This window comes from Leuciscus leuciscus (assembly GCF_965113295.1).
Source record: "Leuciscus leuciscus genome assembly, chromosome: 20".
Taxonomy (NCBI): Eukaryota; Metazoa; Chordata; class Actinopteri; order Cypriniformes; family Leuciscidae; genus Leuciscus; species Leuciscus leuciscus.
The window spans coordinates 21615321-21634059 of record NC_138744.1 but is presented as its reverse complement, the minus strand read 5'-3'; the positions used below and the strand labels follow the sequence as shown (position 1 = coordinate 21634059).

The 18739-nt window shown below is 36.9% G+C and overlaps 1 protein-coding gene across 1 annotated transcript; it reads right to left on the bottom strand.

Moving 5' to 3' along the window:
* Positions 1-219: 219 nt before the first annotated feature.
* On the bottom strand, positions 220-18729 carry colq (collagen-like tail subunit (single strand of homotrimer) of asymmetric acetylcholinesterase). Its single transcript, XM_082150009.1, has 17 exons — positions 17967-18729; positions 16629-16738; positions 16233-16352; positions 14206-14250; positions 11798-11824; positions 9682-9753; positions 8790-8852; positions 8655-8681; positions 8474-8518; positions 8343-8378; positions 7763-7843; positions 7577-7673; positions 6516-6652; positions 4948-5067; positions 4643-4769; positions 3778-3880; positions 220-3126 (listed from the first exon to the last, which is right to left on the bottom strand). The coding sequence occupies exons 1-17, from the start codon at positions 18055-18057 to the stop codon at positions 3057-3059; spliced, it is 1371 nt and encodes a 456-aa protein (XP_082006135.1). The 5' UTR covers positions 18058-18729; the 3' UTR covers positions 220-3056.
* Positions 18730-18739: the final 10 nt, after the last annotated feature.

Below are 18739 nucleotides of genomic sequence, written 5' to 3'. Positions count from 1 at the left end.
CTCTGATTCACGGCAAATGGTGTCAACTTGTACAGACTGAAAATGGCAACAATCTTTTTTTTTTTTTTTTTTTTTACGTGCATGAATTGTGAACACTATCAGGAATATAAGAAAGTAAATAGGGTTCATTTTGATTCCATATTCACATCTGTATTGACAATGAGCACTAATATTTTTTCCTCTCCCATATTTAAGAGAAGAAAATTAATGGATCCAATATAAAGGTCAGAGATAAGTTAGCTTTTCAAGCTTTATTATAACATGATTACAGGACAGTATCAAACATGTTTTAATATTGAGAACATCTTTCAAATTACACTAGGACAAAACATTCAGTCTCTTTTGTATGTTTGTTGTGCAATATATTATAACATCTTTTCTCAGTTTGTACAAACACAGTATAAGGATAACAGTCAGTTATAAGCTTAATGCACTTTAACTCCAAAAACGCCTCCCTGTTATAGGCCATCAATGTATCGAAATGTGGCAATCTTGCTCTTTTTAACAAGAGTATACGATGAACATGCAGTTGCACCAGAACAACACATTCAAGACACTTATTTCCATAATATTTTACATGAAATCTACAGATAAGTCAGGAATATCACCCCAGAAATGTAAGCAAAGAGGTTCCTGTAGCAAATGCATCATATAGCTTATGGAAAACTGGCTTACAGTTGATTAAAAAAAAAAAGGTACTTAAGCAAAGTTTCACTGAATATAACAGTAAGTAAGTGCTGTATGCTACACCTCAGGTCCTGTAATCACAAAGGCTAAAGCACACCATATATGCTGAGGTATATTCAGACTGGACTTTGGCACTGGATATGAATCAATTTAAAGCATTTGGAACGACATAAACAGTCCAGCCTTAATCCAACAGTCTTTAGCCTGAATAGCAGCAAAATGCTACTCCTGCAATAGCAGACAGTACAAAATGTTCAATAACAGCTGTAGAGCCTTCACATACTGTATGGTTTTCCCAACATAATCTCATGGCAATTCAGAACTATTTTACATTTTGGCAAATTGGTAGCTAATTCATATGAATTTGTACGTACCATTCGTACATTTTCGTAGGAGCTGCTTCCGCTCCATTGACAGTATGGTTTGAATGTGGGGTTACGGGTGAAGCTTCACATGGTTACTTTTTCTAAAAAGGGTATGTTTTCATACGAATTTATTCAAAATAAATCGCCAGATCATAAAATAGTTACTTTTTCTCATGAGATTGGGTTGGTTTTTCCACCCTAATTTAAGATCTTTAGACTCATAACCCTACTAAATAAACCGTATTTGCTTTACTTCAAGACTGCAAGCTCTTGAAGCACAAGACAACAGCGTGGAACTAGGCTAAACTGTGGAATATGTGCACCTTACTCCACACATGGAGGTGGAAAGGTTCTGGATATCTTTAAGTGGTTTCCTGAGATATGATGGAAATGTTAGACTAAGTGTGACCCAGCAAGACATACTGAGAGCCTGGAAAGGAGGGTATTCTAACCTTAAACATCTGTAATAAAGTATCGTCAATCAGTAGTATTGTAGTATTATTGTGGTTACTGCTGAAGTACATTCATACAACCTTTTTTTCGATTAAATTGTCACTTCTATGGCCAGGGTCCAAAAATAACACCTGCCATGCGCCAAACGGGAGTAAGTAAATGGATTTACTGGCCATTTGGGTTGTGAGATGTAATGTTTCAGATTAGGGTGAGTAAAATGGTCGCAAATGCAACAAAAACGTACCTTTTTTCAACAATAATTTAAAGTCTAGTTGATATGATTCAATGTGTGATTTTGTCAGATATAATTTCGTATGAGTGCGAGAAGGTGTTTCTTGAACAGCGTGATCTGTGATGTCCGATTCGAGAACAAATTCTGTAAAAATATACTGCTCAAAATGTGTTCATGTTAACTAATGTTAACAAATGAGACCTTATAGTAAAGTTCCCACAGTGCCCTTCAAGGGCGCAAAAACACATTTTGAAATTCGCCCATAATGCAATATGGACCAGTTCTTTTTATGGAGTCATTCAAAAGAATTTATGACCCAGCCTTGAATTTGCTTGAAGACCAAGTCAGTGAATCGTTCAGAGATGTTACTGAGTTTACAAGTGACTCCCTCTCTGAACCGTGAATAATTTTTTGGTTATGTTCGAATTAAATCGAAGTGTGTACTGAAAGCGAAAGTCGGATGCATGCAATGGACTGAAGCACTTCTGAACCACCATCTTTATAGCCATTCTGACATTTGTCAATTAAAAAGCTAAATATAATTTTTGGGAGCCAAAGTTTTTTTTTTTTTTTTGGAATCTTAAATTTTTTGCAATATACCCACTGTTGAGCTGTATGGCAACAGGTTAATTTTGGACCCAGTATGCAAAGCTGTACTGATCCTAATGTACATCAGTGTTAAGATAGTTAAATTATTAGGATTCTTCCAGGGCCAAGCACCAGTTTGGTCTAAGCCTACATATTATTACAATTAAAGATATGAGCTTTTTCTCAGTTACATGCCTTGGTAATGATCTCTGCTGACACGTTACTGCAATCTCAGCCTCATGCAAAATACTATAGTAACAATGTCACATTGCATTCCACATACAGAGCACCCTGTGTAAGGGAAGGTGGGGTGGACCAGGAGAAAATGGCTTTCCTCTGAAACAGTACTACAGTACTTTGAGGTATTGAGGAGTCTTTTACCCAGCTCCAAGGACACCCAACTCGCTTGATTCCTCTTGCCAACCACACTGGCCAAATGTCGAGCCAGGGCCGGGCAGCAGGCAGCAGAGGCTGAATGAATGGATATTGGTGTCTGAAGTCCTGTTAGAGTTCTTAAGAGCGCGAGCAGAACCATGGCTTTGCCAAGCTTTCCTTTCCCGAGTGAGCTACGTGGCCTCAGAGCATCATGTCAAGAAAGAGTTCAGCTAATGTGTTTGTGATAAATCCCTCAATGATTTCTACTCTCAGTTTATCTGCTGAATCTACTGTGTTCAGTGTCGTTGTTTATACGGATCTCGCCAGTTGAATTGAGACACTGCTTTCTTGTGTCCTCATGTGAAATACTTGCAGTTTGTTGAGTCAATGAAACAGTCAGCTGTGCATTTGAGATGTCCATAAGATCTGTGGACAGAAAGATGGACATTAATATTGTTTGGACATTTTGTCAACTATTATAGTCTACTTTTTCCAAGGACCATGGGGTGTTCCTTTATTTTTGTATGGGTTTTTAATCCAAACTAAATTATTTTAAAATATTACTTTAATATAACATTGTGATCGAGTATAATATTCAGTAAAAAAAATAATACAGTAATATTCAATAAATTGTCTTTAACTAATATGTATTAACCATTACCTTACAAGTAATGTGAGTAGCGTAATCAGATTACTTTTTCCAAGTAACTAGTAAACGCATTGCTTTTTAAATTTTTTTTGAAATAAGTAACGAAAGTGACTGTTTTCCCATTTATTGACTGACACCTCTCCTCTAGTTCTAGACTAAATGTGAACATCCATTGACTCATCTCACTTGCACAGATTCAGTATTCCTCAAAATGAATAAAGCCGCAAACCTGTAATAATTAAATATGTTAAAGAAACACAAATATACTTTATGTATTTAATATCACTTTATTAACCAATGTCTTTGCTGCTGACCTTCGAAGGGACCAATAAAATCAATTATAATTATATATTTTTTGTTCGTCCTTACATATTCAATGGGATTTTAGCCTTTTTGAACTCTTTTTATATTGGCTTGAAATGTCTTACCCAGGCAAAAAGGATCTGCATGTGTGAAAGCCGAAATCCTTTCCGTCACACTCCTCTGCCTCTTCATAGCGATATCCATCTCCACAATATGCAAATTTGCACTCTGGGAAAGAGGGAAAGAAAGAATGAGAAACATACACTAAAAATATATATATATAAAAAAAATATTTAAAAAAACAGCAGCAGAACTTTACTGTAAAAATATTTACAGACTGACCTTCAATTTACAGTAAAAACAACAACAACAACAACAACAACAACATTTCTTTAACTGAAATAATGTAGACCAAATAATGTAGTTTGTTACCGTTAATTAAGTTTTCAAGTAAATTGTCTTTAAACTACGTTAAAGACAAATTGTGATTTTTTTTTAAAATCTGTCTCTTAAATGAATCTGTCTGTTATAAACGCAGACATACCAACTGTACATTATCCATCTTTTTACACCGCACACAAAATAAATAGAATAAATGAAAATCAAATATTGATTTGAGGTAGATTATTTTATTTAATGAGAACCCAGAGACCACAGAGCGATACGAGTGGTAGCACAGCTGTGTATGAAATCGAATGCCTGGGACAACAGCCAGTTGTGCAGTTTAGAGGTCATTGTACTCAAATATTTGACCGCAGAATGCAGTGATCGACCAATCAGAATGTAGTATTCCAGAGCGCCGTGTAATGAATTAGGAGAGCATTTGTTTGGGTGACTACTGAATGAAGGTGTTATTCTCGGCTTGCTGTACAGGACCCGATTATTCTTGCGTTCCCATTTTAGAACTCACTCTCAAGTTAAACAGCATAACAGAATGTTGTTGAGAATAAGCTGTCAGTTGGAACTCTGCTGTTTCAACCAGATACTTACTGACACAGCCATCTGTGACCACCTTATTTCCGTCATCACACTCCTCTCCGTTCTCCACTTGCACAATGCGGTCTCCACAAAAACCGTCCTGGTCAGGATCCCGCTCCATCGACTGGAACGGCGTTAACTGGAATGAAAGAGTCTTTTACAGACCTTGGAGACTAAAATCACTAAGTGTGTAAAACTATTAAAGTGCCCCTTTTATGCTATTTTAAAGGGACCTAATTTTGTTTTGAAGGTCTCCTACAATAGGTTTACATGCATCCAAGGTCAAAAAAACTTGGATTTTGTTTATTGACTGGCACCTGAATTGGCATCCAGCCATCAGTGTCTTTGAAGTAAAGCGCCCTCTGATCTTTACGGAACGCCAAAGCGTTGTCGGTCTGAAGGCGGTTCAGCTCCTGCTCGTTATTCACCACAAATATCTGCAACAGACATTAAATATCACCAAATGTCTGAACGTTGGACAAAAAAAAAAAAAAATGAAGGTCCTAGATTGAACATCATACAAAAAACAATCGATCCAGTGAGGCGCATATGGCAAGCCGTTTTAACTTTTATTCATTTCCAGGATATGAATCCTTGATATCAACAATTCAATTTTCACTAGTTAAAATGACAGTTATTGATATCAGGAATTAGATTTTTACTAGTAACAATGGCTATTTTTGATATCCACAATTACATTTCCACTAGTAACAATGCTAATTCTTGATATCAACAATTGAATTTCAACTAGTAAAAACTATAATTCTTGATATCTGTAATTGTATTTTCACTAGTGAAATGTCACCATAGACTGCTATTCAAAATCAATTGTTGATATCAATAATTGATTTCTTACTAGTTGAAATTCCAATTTCACATATCAGAAATACAATTCTTACTATTAAAACCTTTATTTTTGATATCAAGAATTCAGTTGTCACTAGTTGAAATGTCTATTCTTGATATCAACAATTCCATTGTCACTAGTGACAATGTTAATTTCTGATATCATGAATGTGATTGTTACTAGTAAGAAAGCCATTTTAGATATCAAAAATGAAAATTTTTACTAGTAGCAATTCAATTGTTGATATCAAGAATAGACATTTCTACTAGTGAGAATTGAATTATTGATATCAACAATTGATTTTAAAGGTGAACTAAGTAACTTTTTTTACCTTAACTGAACAGCTTCGGAGTCATTGGAATGGTTATATTACTTATTTCGGGTTGAATGGTGGTCGTTTCGCACCCCCCTGGTGCCCGTGAGCAGAAAATCCGCACTTGCAACTTTGAGCCGGCGGGCCGCCGGCCGCTGCGTCAGGAAGTCTCGCGTGATATCAGGTCTCGCGATGTAAACAATTGCTTTACGGCCAAAAGAAATCTGCTAAAATGCTGTCATTATTGCGCTCCCTCACGCTGTCCGAACCGGAATGAAGAAGACGTTTTAAAGAATGTCCCATCTGCTTTGATGTCGTTGATCTATAGCCTCTGTTGTAAAAACTCGTTGGTGATTCTCAGACACCAGTGTTGTCAAATATCTATTCCGAAGCTGTGGGGGGAGCTCTAGAGAGAAACCTGCGAGCAAAAAGCGAGAATACAGCGAAGAAGTCCCGAAGCTACTGAGTGCTGCTTTAAATGGCAGCCTATGGTGACATTTCACTAGTGAAAATATAATTACAGATATCAACAATTAAATTGTTGATATCAACAATTACATTTTTGATATCCAAAAATGTAATTGTTGATATCAAAAATGTAATTGTTGATATCAACAATTCATATCCTAAAAAAGAATAAAAGTTAAAACGGCTTGCCATAGGCGCACAGATATCTGGTAATATTCAGGCTTAGTTTGTAAACCGTGCCTGGATTGGTGGCTTACCGCTGGCACTCTGGGATAGATGCCCCGGTGCAAGTGCTGGTCAAAGGAGGGGTTGACACTCGAGGGGCTATTGCATCCGCAGCGGCCTGGGCTGCCAGATTGTCCCTTCTCTCCTTTCTGTCCTACCATGTACAGTCCTGGAGGAGAGGTAAACAACATAAATGTCCCTCCATGTGATGCAAAAGTAATGGAGTGATTTTAAGAGCTACTAAACCTGGCCCTCATCTATCATGAAGAGTAAGCAATTGAGTTAATAAGCACAGAAACCAAAACAAGACAGCAGCTGTGCTGTGAATAAAGTGATGACATAATGTTTGTGATTCTGCGCAAAGCTTGGCCGCTCCGGCCATCAGTTGAGGACATGATGTCATGGCTTTAGTCACCTTTGGGGCTTCTGTTTCAGCCGGAGATCAGGTTGCTTCTGAAGCTAAATAGACCAGTGGTGGGATTTCCTGAGGTGATTTAAGATCATGTGCTTCACCATCTGCACATGGCAATAGCTAATGCTGCAATATCATCATGTGATCCTCAAACTAATAACTCAGAAGTAAAATAGTAAAAAATATAAATACATTTAAATAATAAATAAATAAATGGTAAATGAAAAAAGTACCATTAATCATACAATACACTATTTAAAGATTTGGAGTCAGTAAGTTCTTTTTGAGTAAACACATCAGTAACTGATCTTTTTTTAAATTAATAATTTTACTCAGCAAGGATATATTTAACTGATCAAAAGTGACAGTAAAGACTTTTAGTAAAAATATATAAAATAAATGCTGTGGTTTAGAAAAAAAAAAGTATCAAGGTTTCCACAACATTAAACAGAACTGTTTTCAAAATTCAGCTTTGCCATCATAGGAACAAATTACATTTATATGAGTGTTTTTGATCAAATAAAATGCAGCCTTCAAAAACATTGCACCAAAAAAAAAAACACATACCAACTCCACACTTTTGAACGATACTGTAATTGTTCTAAAATGTTCATGTAATTTCCCTAGGAAAGTTTCCTTCCTCAGAGATTTGAGATCTGATACTTGTATGTAAAATAATACCTGAGGCGGGCAAACCAGGAGGGCCAGGGTGACCAGAGACCCCCTGAGGGCCTGCAGGTCCCATGGGTCCAATTGCACCACTGTCACCTTTTGAGCCCTGCATCAGAAATCAATGATAATGGTCAGTTATTTCCAATGCTTTAGCTTTGTTATCATGTTGCTATTATGTGCTTAAGGATGAATCACCTGCTTTCCCCTTTTTCCTGGACGGCCGGTGGGTCCCCTGTTCCCTGAGCTTCCAGGTTCTCCTTTTGGGCCCATTTCACCCTGAGAAAGAATTTTTAAATTATATAATACTATATTAAAGGGTTAGTTCACCCAAAAAAACACTTTACAATAAGGTTCCATTTGTTAACTTTATTTAACTCCATTAGTTAACATGAACTAACAATGAAAAATACTTTTTGCATGTAATAATTTTAGTTAAATGTTAATTTCAACATTTACTAAAGTAATAAGTAATAATACTTATTAAAAGTAGTAAGTTGCATTTTTATTAATTAACGTTAACAAAAATGAATAAATACTGTAAACAATTGAATTGCTCATTTTTGTTGTTAATGTTATGCATTAACTAATGTTAACTAATGGGACCTTATTGTTACCAATAGAAATAGACCACTGCATTATTCTAAATAATACTAAATGTACCATAACTTATAAAATATATTATGTAATACAGCATATACAGTTAACCAGTATAACCTCCTCTAGCATAATCCTGTAATATTATGAAAGGATAAAAACATAGTAATATTTTCAGCACCTTTTGCCCAAGCATTCCAGGAAGACCAATTGATCCCTGAAACAGAGAAAGATGCAGTCTTTGTACAAAAATGAATTATGGTTTAGACCGATTCAAACTTGTATTGCAACACAAGTACTCTGGTAACTTACCTTGTCACCCTTTAAGCCAATTTCACCTCTGAAACCATGTGAACCCTAGCAGGACAACATCAAAACCCCAGTGACATTAAATCATTTACAAGATGAAAAGGGTCATTTGATGAACAACAGGGAAAAAAGTGAAAGAATTAATTGAATGATGAATTATAGTGGCTTCAGAGACGTAACTCACTTTTTCTCCCTTATGTCCAGGGAAGCCCTGCATGAAAGAAATGAACATTAATAACACACAGAGCACATTATTCTGTGTCCATATGACAAGACATTATGACTATAGCAATACTAATTCAGGACGTTGGGTCCAGACCTTGGGTCCAATTGTTCCTCTTGCCCCTGGCATGCCCATCAGCCCAGGGTCACCTTTCTCCCCCTGTTAAAACACATAGCATTCACTGCAAATGTGTCACAAGGTTCGGTCACACTGGCAAAACTCTAACAGTAGGATCTAAACACATTTAGTTAAACAATAATCCAAGCACAAGGAAACCAGGAATCACAGAAGTAGAACCGAGGACATCATCGACAAATACAATACAGGAAATAGTGGGGTTTAAAAACACAGACAGGCGAACTATATAAAAAGACACAGGTGCAAATTATGATAGAGAAACAAGGGGAACCAAAAGAACTAGACAGGGACCACAAAGCTAGAAACAGGAAACAGGAAGCCTTCTGTAAATTAACATTCAAAGATTTGAGTTCAGTAACATTCTTTTATGTTTTAAAAAAAAGTATCTTATGCTCACCAAGACTGTATATATTTGATCATCAATAAAGTTCAAAACAGTAATATTGTGAAATATTATTACAATTTAAAATTACATTTTAAAATATATTTTAAAAAATAGTTATTTTAAATTGTAATAATATTTCACAATATTACTGTTTTTTACTGTATTTTGTTTATGTGTATTAATATGCAGTATTTTTTTTTAAAACATAAAAGAATGTTACTGACCCCCAAATCTTTGAATGTTAATTTACAGTAGGCTATGTTAAACATAAAAGTTTTATGAAAAAAATATTGCAGATTCACAGTATGTAGGTAAATAAATGTTTTAGATTCTACAATATTTTGAGATACAGAATATTTGCTTTTTCATCCTGACAAATGTGTATCTACTTCAAGTTAGTTCCTGCCTTCTGTAAAGAGAATCATCAGGAATTGTGTTCACATGAGGGTGGAATGAATTACTCACTTTAGGCCCAGTTGGTCCTTGCCATCCGCTTGGTCCCTGTCGCCCTGGGAGACCAGAAGGGCCAGTGCGCCCCTGTAACACATAAAAGCTATGAATCTAGCACACAAAGTTAAACATTTAACTTTAGCGACATTCAGATTTCACTGAAATGGATGTCCTGGGAAAGTGGTCTTGTCTTAAATGTCAATAATTTTGCATGATCAGGTTTGCTGAGATTGTTTTGGCTGACATATCTTTAGTGCACAGGTTTTGGATGGGAGGCCATCTAATTCAGTGCCTCGGCACAGTTACCGCATAACAAAATTGATTAGGACAGATTTTCATTAAAACTTAATTTTATTAAGTAAATTCATTAAGTAGCATCTTTCTGCTTGATAATATGGTCCTGATACAACAGTACTTATATTGTGGATTTTAGCACTGATGAAATGCTGTATTGACCAATCAGAAAGCAGGATGAGAGCTTTTTGTTTTGTAAAGCACCTTTAAAGTCACCATGATGTCAAAACTGACAGTTCTTGTTTTTATATGGAATATTGCAGTATTTATTATAAATGATTTATCCGTGCCCATCATTATTTTATTTTTAAATTCCTGTGCCCTTGTAAACTTTAATCAAAGTAACTTCCCCTCCCTCTTTCTTGTTTCTCTCAGTTCAAGGGTGGGACAAGCTGTCACTCACATGACATCACAGTAACAGCAAACCACAACTGTCCAATCAATTCCTGATGGACAAAATCAAGTCCCGCCCTACATTTCTTGTTTATGAAACCGTTTCACTCGGATATACATCACAATAGGGAAAAAAAGACTAGCACAACTTCCATTTCACACCGTGTGTAAGGTATACCAATTTGAGTTTAAATAGACTTTAACTCTTTCCCCACCATCTTCACGTATTTTCACTGTTATACGGTAGGGGGCGCTATTACACATCTTCTGAAATAGTACAGAATCTCCTGATCAAAAGACACGTGAAGAGGAAGCAGAAACAAGCGATATCATATGTAAGCAGATGCATATGTAAAATATCGCGATCATCAATAATAAACAGCATATAAATCAAAACTGCCTAATGTTACTGAACGAAATGTCGACCCAGAACCAGCTATAGGACAGTGCAAAGCATTAGGAGAGTTGATGGACTCGATCTACTCCATTTATGTTTTGATCACCATTCTGAATCCGATCTGGATGTAACAGCTGGTCTTCGCCAAAAACAGTCGTTAACGATAACAGCACTGATACAGTAAATCAGAAATGTAATTGAGGCAGGCATATGTCCAAATGCAAAGAACACAAATGTAATGGACTATTTACGATTCTATTGAGTATTATCCTAGGTGTTATGACTTATGTTCCTTTTAACACCTAAAGATGATTGTCTCCTCACACACAGAGCAATAAGAACAAGGTGAGGACAACGTGTCTTCTGAGTGCTCTGAGGGACAAAACAGCCATCAGGAGAGAGAGAGAGAGAGAGAGAGAGAGAGAGAGAGAGAGAGAGAGAGAGAGAGAGAGAGAGAGAGAGAGAGAGAGAGAGCAAACTAAACCAAACCCCATCAGTCTCCTGGCTTTAATTAAATTATGTGCTAAGGGCAGAAGCCGGGGATTGTGGGAGAGCGAATGATTTATTGGGCTGCCCCAGCACTAAGCGAAATTACTATGCAATGCTGCAAAGCTTCCTACAGCAGTAGCACTCTACTCTCAGTGCCTGCCTGGAGTAAAACAATGCACCAGCACACCCAGATCCCTGCGCAGTGGTTTAGTGGCTTCTCGGTTTAACCGCAGTAGGTATTACTGACTCTGGTCCCAAATGCCTTCCAGGAAACCACACAAGCCACAAATCACATTGTGGGATAGGAGCCATGGGGATGTTCCATTGTGGATTGAACCTAATGAGGGTGACCATAAGCGGCCCCTGATGTTTAAGCACTCCGCTGCTTATACATACAGAAGATCATGTGGAAACATGTGACCTGCGTATCTGTGTCAAGGTTGCGCTTGCTTTGAATTCCACCCAGCTGCAGTTGTGAAAGTGTATGTGTGTGCATCTCTCATTCATTGTTCTTTTGGCAAATCCACTTATTGGAAAGTAGAGGACATTAAGTCTCACCTTTTGTCCAGGTCTTCCAATTTCACCCTGGCAACACAGAGGAAGGGAGGAGGAAATAAGAACGGAGTCAGTCCATCAGTGTTTTGCACAATATATACAGTCTTGTTCTGATAGTGTCATTGACTTAAAGGAATAGTTCATCCAAAAATGAAAATTCTGTCATTATTTATTCAGCAACTGTAAACCTATATATCTTCTGTGGAACACAAAAGTACATATTTAAAAGGGATTGTTCAAAAATTAAAATTCTGTCATGAATTACTCACCCTCATGTCATTCCAAACCCGTAAGACTTTCGTTCATCTTCGTTTAACAAATAAAGATCTTTTTGAAATCTGAGAACTTTCTGTCCCTCCGTTGACAGTCTACGCAACTACAACTTTGACGCTTCAAAAAGTTCATTAAGAGGTCATAAAACTAATCCATTTGAATTGAGTGGTTTAGTCCAAATTTTATAAAGAGACTCAATCGCTTTATATGATGAACAGATTTAATGTAGTCTTTTATTCACATATAAACAATGGATCAGCAAACATAAACAGAGGCTCAACTGAACCTGCTTGACGCACAAGAACAAACCTCTTGCGAAAGCTCAAACACGCTGCGTAAAACGAGAATGAACCTCATTGGTTCTTGCGGAAGATCAAACGCGCTGCGTGACACAAGAATGAACCTCATTGGTTCGTGAGGAAGCTCAAATGTGCTGGGTAACACGAGAATGAACCTCATTGGTTCGTGAGGAAGCTCAAATGTGCTGGGTAACACGAGAATGAACCTCATTGGTTCGTGAGGAAGCTCAAATGTGCTGCGTAACACGAGAATGAACCTCATTGGTTCTTGCGGAAGCTCAAACGTGCTGCGTGACACAAGAATGAACCTCATTGGTTCGTGAGGAAGCTCAAACGTGCTGCGTAACACGAGAATGAACCTCATTGGTTCGTGAGGAAGCTCAACGTGCTGCGTAACACGAGAATGAATCTCATTGGTTCTCTCGCTACAAGCGAACATGCTCAAGCTTCCGTTTACCATAACTGATGTGTGGGTTGATGAATGTATAAATGTGAATTAAAGCCTAAATTCAATCTGTTCATCATATAAAGCTCGATTCACATGGATTAGTTTTACGATCTCTTTATGAACTTTTTGAAGTGTCAAAGTGGTAGTTGCGTAGCTGTCAATGGAGGGACAGAAAGCTCTCAGATTTCATCAAAAAGATCTTCATTTGAGTTCCGAAGATGAACGAAAGTCTTACGGGTTTCGTAATGTTTGGAATGACATGAGAGTGAGTAATTGATGACAGAACTTTTATTTTTGGGTGAATTATTAGGGTAAAGAATCTGTTTTTGCCCATACAATGCAAGTCATTGGGGTTCAAAACAACACTGGACTACATTAACATTCATGTACAGAAAACATTGAGACATTTTTCAAAATATCTTCTTAAGTGTTCCACAGAAGAAGGTAATAAAGGTTTGGAGTAACATGAGAATGAGTTACATAAGAATGAACTATCCTTTTAAACACATAGCAGGGATTGCCATGTGAATTAAAGGAATCCACAAGGTTGCCATTTACAGCATCTTTGGCATGATAATAATTACCACAGAAAATTATTCAGTTACACTTTATTTTAAGATGTCCTTGTTACAGTGTAATTATACATTTAAGTATTGAGTAATAATAATAATAATTAGCTACATGTACTTACTTTAGGGTTAGAATTAGGATGTGGTTTTGATTGGTTGCATATAATTCACAATTTATATTAATTACTATAAGAACTACATGTAACGTGTAACAAGGACATTGTAAAATAAATTGTTACCAATTATTCTAACCCATCCCTCAGTTTGAAAAACAAGCAAAAATTGTGTTCATAGTAATGTACTTACAATAGAAGACTATGGGGCAAGTCATAATGTTAATGGTATTAAAAAAAAACATAAAAATACTGTGAGAGAATTTGCTTACAAACATTGTCTGTGCAAAGTTATCCAATTTTTAAACTCTTGTCATGCATCTAATCCTAGATGTGTGATTTTTGTTCGTTTTTAGACACTGAGAGAAATTATTGTTCATAGTAATTAACAGAATGTCACAGATGCTGTCGTTAGAACCCAGAACATTTTTTAAAGTGGAAGAAGAAAAAGAAAAAGAAAAAATTACAGTATGTGTAATATAAGTAACATCAGGTAATATAAGTAATATAGGTTAGGTTTTGGGGTAGGTTCAGGGTCAGTACCTAGTTATTGGCCAGTTATTATAATTACTATAATAAATACATAATATGTATTCTGAAAAAGACTGTAAAATAAAGTGATACCATAATAATAATAATACAATCTTATTTGTTTCCTAACCTCACTGGATCACTTAGATATGTATATTTGCATAAGCATGAGGCGTACCTTATCTCCCTTTGGTCCCTTTGGTCCTGGCAGTCCAGCAGGACCCTGATCATAACACAGACATTACAAAACCTTATAGAAAACGTTGTGCAATTTCAGGTAATATCATAGTCTAAAGCCAAAGTATCTATTACAGTTATTTTGACCAAGTCTTCCTGGCCGACAATCACAATAATATTAACCACATAATTGAAAACCTATGACAGGGATCAAACTGTTTTCAGAGTGAACTTGCAGGGAAGGGGTGAACTCTCTCTTGGGGCTTCGAGTGTCTGTGTGTCTCTCTTGGGGTTGTTTCTAAGAATGGCACGATGGAGCAGAGACTGGCAATGGAAAAAGGTCTATTTCCATCTGCTCTAAATGTGGAGCGTTAATGGCCTGCTGTGTCGTGGGGGGCCAAACTGGTCACATCCGTGTCACTACAGAAAGATGTCTGGGGAACTCACACGGGTCTCACTTGCTGAGAGGGTTATGAAGGCTAATTACAGAGCTGGAACTGACCATTGTGACAACCCAATACTCAGCTTCCTTGAAGCACCTACACCAACTACGCAACCCTCAACAAACTTGCCTGTGACTGCTGTTATTACTTATGAATAAATACTTAACATTTGAGTTTGACAGAGTCTGTACTGGTAAACATAGCGTATGTGTCAATGACATGATGCTGATTTGTTTTATTCAGATCTATTAATTTATTCAGAAATACATAAAAATTACATTGACTCGAATAACATTTTTCTATGATGAGCAAGTTTTACATTTTTGAATAAAAATTCATAAAGAAACAAATGTCACGCTGATACAACTGTCATGAGTATTTGTAAGGGTTTTATTTAGTTTCAGTGTGTTTTAAGGTACGTTTACACGACAACAATGTACTAAAAACGGAAAGGTTTTTTCTTGGTACAAATGACGACATTGTTACAACAATCCCCGTTCAAACGGGTCCGCAAAAACGACTACAAACGCTGTATTATGCTGCCAGGCCAGTAGTTGGCAATGTCACTTTGTCACTTTTTAAATAGACTACGCACCTGCGCACATACACATTCTTTTACAGGACACTCGCACCAAATGCGCGTGCCTATAGACTGAACACGTAATACACATGTGCATTCCGTCACTGTTTCCACAGATTCACGTTTTTGTACTTTACACTGAGATGATAACGGTATCGTTTTGAAACCCCTTTTCAAAAGTCTGCATTTTGAGGCCTCCAAAGCGCCATTGACGTGTAAATGAACGTTTTTTTCATTTTTAGTTGAAAACAGTGTGTAAATAACCCCTAAGTTTGAAGTTCTCATTCAATATTTGTTGCCATGGTTACTGATTGCTTTGTGCACCTGTTTCTTGTTCAGTTTGTTTTCTCCTGTTTTTAAACCCTCAGTTTAGTTTTACTCATTGTCCAGTATTATCTTTGCTTTGGTTTTCTCCTGTGGACTGTTTTCATGACTGCAAAAGCATAAAGATTAATTGAGAATTAAGAATTTATGATTTTCTTTGACAAATGTTTATTATTTTTTTGAAAATGATGACAAATTTCTGTTCACCAATTAGAAAAAAGTAACGTGGTGCGACCAACAATAATATTTATATTCATGATAATTTATATGATAGTTACATGACATCCGATTAGAATCAAGGACTAGAACTAACCGTTTTATCAAAGTTTTTCAAAACCAAATAAATAGAACCAAAACCAAGAGTACATTTTAGGAATCTAAACAAGATTTTTCCTTTTGTATACCCTCATATACCCTCTAGTTCTTGTACACAGTGTTTGCCATTCAAACAGTGTAAAAATCAAACTAGCCTTCAAACAACAACAGATTTTCGCTGATTTGAGTTGATTACAGTCACGTTGTTTTATTTTAAAAACTTGCCAGTCTTTGTGACAAAAAATGTACTGTATGTGAATGCGTCTTAAAGTTGCTTGTTTCATAGTTATCTGTGTAGATATGACATTTCATATTATCTGGCCTATGGTTTCGTCCTCAACATTATATCACATTTGAAGCACATACCTGAGGGCCAGGAGGTCCTGCTGGTCCTGGAGGTCCTGGAGGCCCTGGGGAACATGTGTGGGTTGTGGGACTGTGCTTCTCTTCTGAGTCCCCCTCATTTGGTGTAACACCAGTCTCCGTCTATAAGACAAGTCACGTAAAATAACATCTGAGAAATATGATGGAAATGAAAATTTTTTAAATAAATAGTTACACTCTTTGCAGCTTCAGTGGCAATCACAAACCTCTTTTGACTTTTATTTGCATTTATTTATCAAAGTGATGTAGACACAGCTGTTGTTGTCATGGGGACGAACTTAATGTATTTATTCACACTCTGAACCCTTGATGTAACCCTTGACCGGGAACCTACATCAAATTCAGGTGCTGGATCAGCAGTCATGTGTCAGGACTCACCAGAGACCCTGGCCGCCACAGTGAAGGGGGTGGAGGGAAGAGAGGGGGCGGAGGTGGACTCAGTAAACAGCAGGGGTTGAATTTCTTTCTGGTTTCCAGCAACTGGAGATCTAGATGCGGGGAAATGAGGTTCATGAGGAACAAGTCAACAGACACGTGGGTCAGCGGAACAGTGTTTCACACCACTGTTTTGGAAAAAAGAGACTGACACACATGACAGCTATGATAGTTATCATGTGGATAAGAGAGTAACGAAAGGCCATTCATTCCTGAAACTACTGGATATTTAAAGATTTATCTGCAAACACATGACGCTAGAGCTTTTCTAAGAAATAAGGCATTTATGATGACTTCATCAACTGGCGTCAAGGTGATTTTAAGAGATTCTATGAAGTCAGTTCACCTCAAGTTCACAGTTACATTAGCAGACGCTTTTATCCAAAGCGACTAACAAATGAGGAGAACAATAGAAGCAATCAGACCAACAAGAGGGAAACAGTATACAAGTGCTGTAACAAGTCTCAGTTAGTCTAGCACAGTACACATAGCAAGGTTATTATTATTATTTATTATTTTTTTAAACAAAACAAATAGAATAGTATAGAATAGAAAAGAAAAGAAAAGGTAAGTGCTAGTATTAATTGGTCAGGTGCTGATGAAAAAGATGTGTACTAAATAAATGCAGTTCATTGTATTTACTAGGATCCACTTACATTTGAAAATTACTTTTTCAACAGTATATGTATTGTTTTATCAACCTAATTTGTCTTTTGAATATGTATAATCTGTCTTTATTTAAAATAAATGGTACTTGCTTTGATATGTTGTATATAATGCAATGATATTCATACATTAAGTGTGACTTTAGTGTTGAATATATATATATTATATATGTGTGTGTGTGTTATTGCTGTGCAGGAGAAAAAAAGTGACCATATATACATGTATCACAGTACATTAAAATATAAAGTACAAAAAAATCTGTTAACTTTGCAAAAAAAACAAGCACTTGCCTAATTAAACTTTTCACTGCAGTATTGGCCGACAAAACTGAAACACTGCCATTTTGCCATTAGAGATAATAACCAGAGATAATTCATTGATGCCTGTGGGGAAATTGATTGCAAAATCAGGGCAACATCTCATAACTTGCAGTGCAACCCAAGTCAAGTTATGAATATTCTGCAAATGCATTTATTTAATTTGCATGATTCATGAAAATACCAAGTTAGTCAAACAAGCTTATGCTGCATATTGTGCAAACAAACTTCCTTCTGTATGAGAAAACCCCTAATATCAGCACCTTCCAAACATGTGCAAAAGAGAGTGATGTCTTACCTGTTGGGAGAGGGAAAATGTTCTCCACGTAAGAGAATGACGACACATAGCAGAGGAGTTGAAAATATAGTCCAAGCGAGAACAGAATCATGCTGCCGGCTGCCGTCTACCTCCAATAGCACCGAGGAGTGATCTGAGGCAGTCCCGCACTACTCCTCTCTCTCCCTGCCACTCTCTCTCTCACACACTCTAGATCCACGCCTTTAGGAGAAGTGAATGCCAGCCAATGTCTGTTACACCTCTCCCATGTATTGGCCCTGAGCTAAATATACAGGAGGCAGCCGGTCAGCTGCCCTCTGTAGCCAATATTAGCCTGTTACTACTGCCAGCACTGCCTTTGTTTCCCCTGCCTCAAATGGACAGAGAAAACAAAACAGTATGGATAGAAATGACATTGAAGTGACAAGGTGTCATGTAAGTGGTGAAGTTGAATTACCGGCACTAATTTATAGATGATCTCAGTTTGTATAGAACGATAGAAAGTCAAACCTGCTGGGTTTGGTTTGAGGCTTGAGCATCTATAATGTTCGAAATGAGAACTTAAATCTGAGACGGGCTGCCACTGGCATGTGATACACACACATGCATAAAATGACAGAATTAGCCTGCATGCTCTGTAGTGGAATATCACAGATGTTTTCCAGACCCCCTCGTTTACCTCGCCCTCCCTCTCGGTGTCCTTTTTTTTCTCTCTCTCTCTTCAGGACTTATCGACCACCACTGCTCACAATTTATTGGCGCCTTTACTTTCCCTCAGAATTAATGACAGAGCA

Coding starts and splice junctions, on each gene's coding strand:
- colq (XM_082150009.1), bottom strand. CDS start 18,057: ATGATTCTGTTCTCGCTTGGACTATATTTTCAACTCCTCTGCTATGTG. Junction 8,853..9,681: donor AAGGACCAACTGGGCCTAAA/GTGAGTAATTCA, acceptor GTGTTTTAACAG/GGGGAGAAAGGTGACCCTGG. Junction 3,127..3,777: donor TGCAGATCCTTTTTGCCTGG/GTAAGACATTTC, acceptor TTCTGTCCACAG/ATCTTATGGACATCTCAAAT.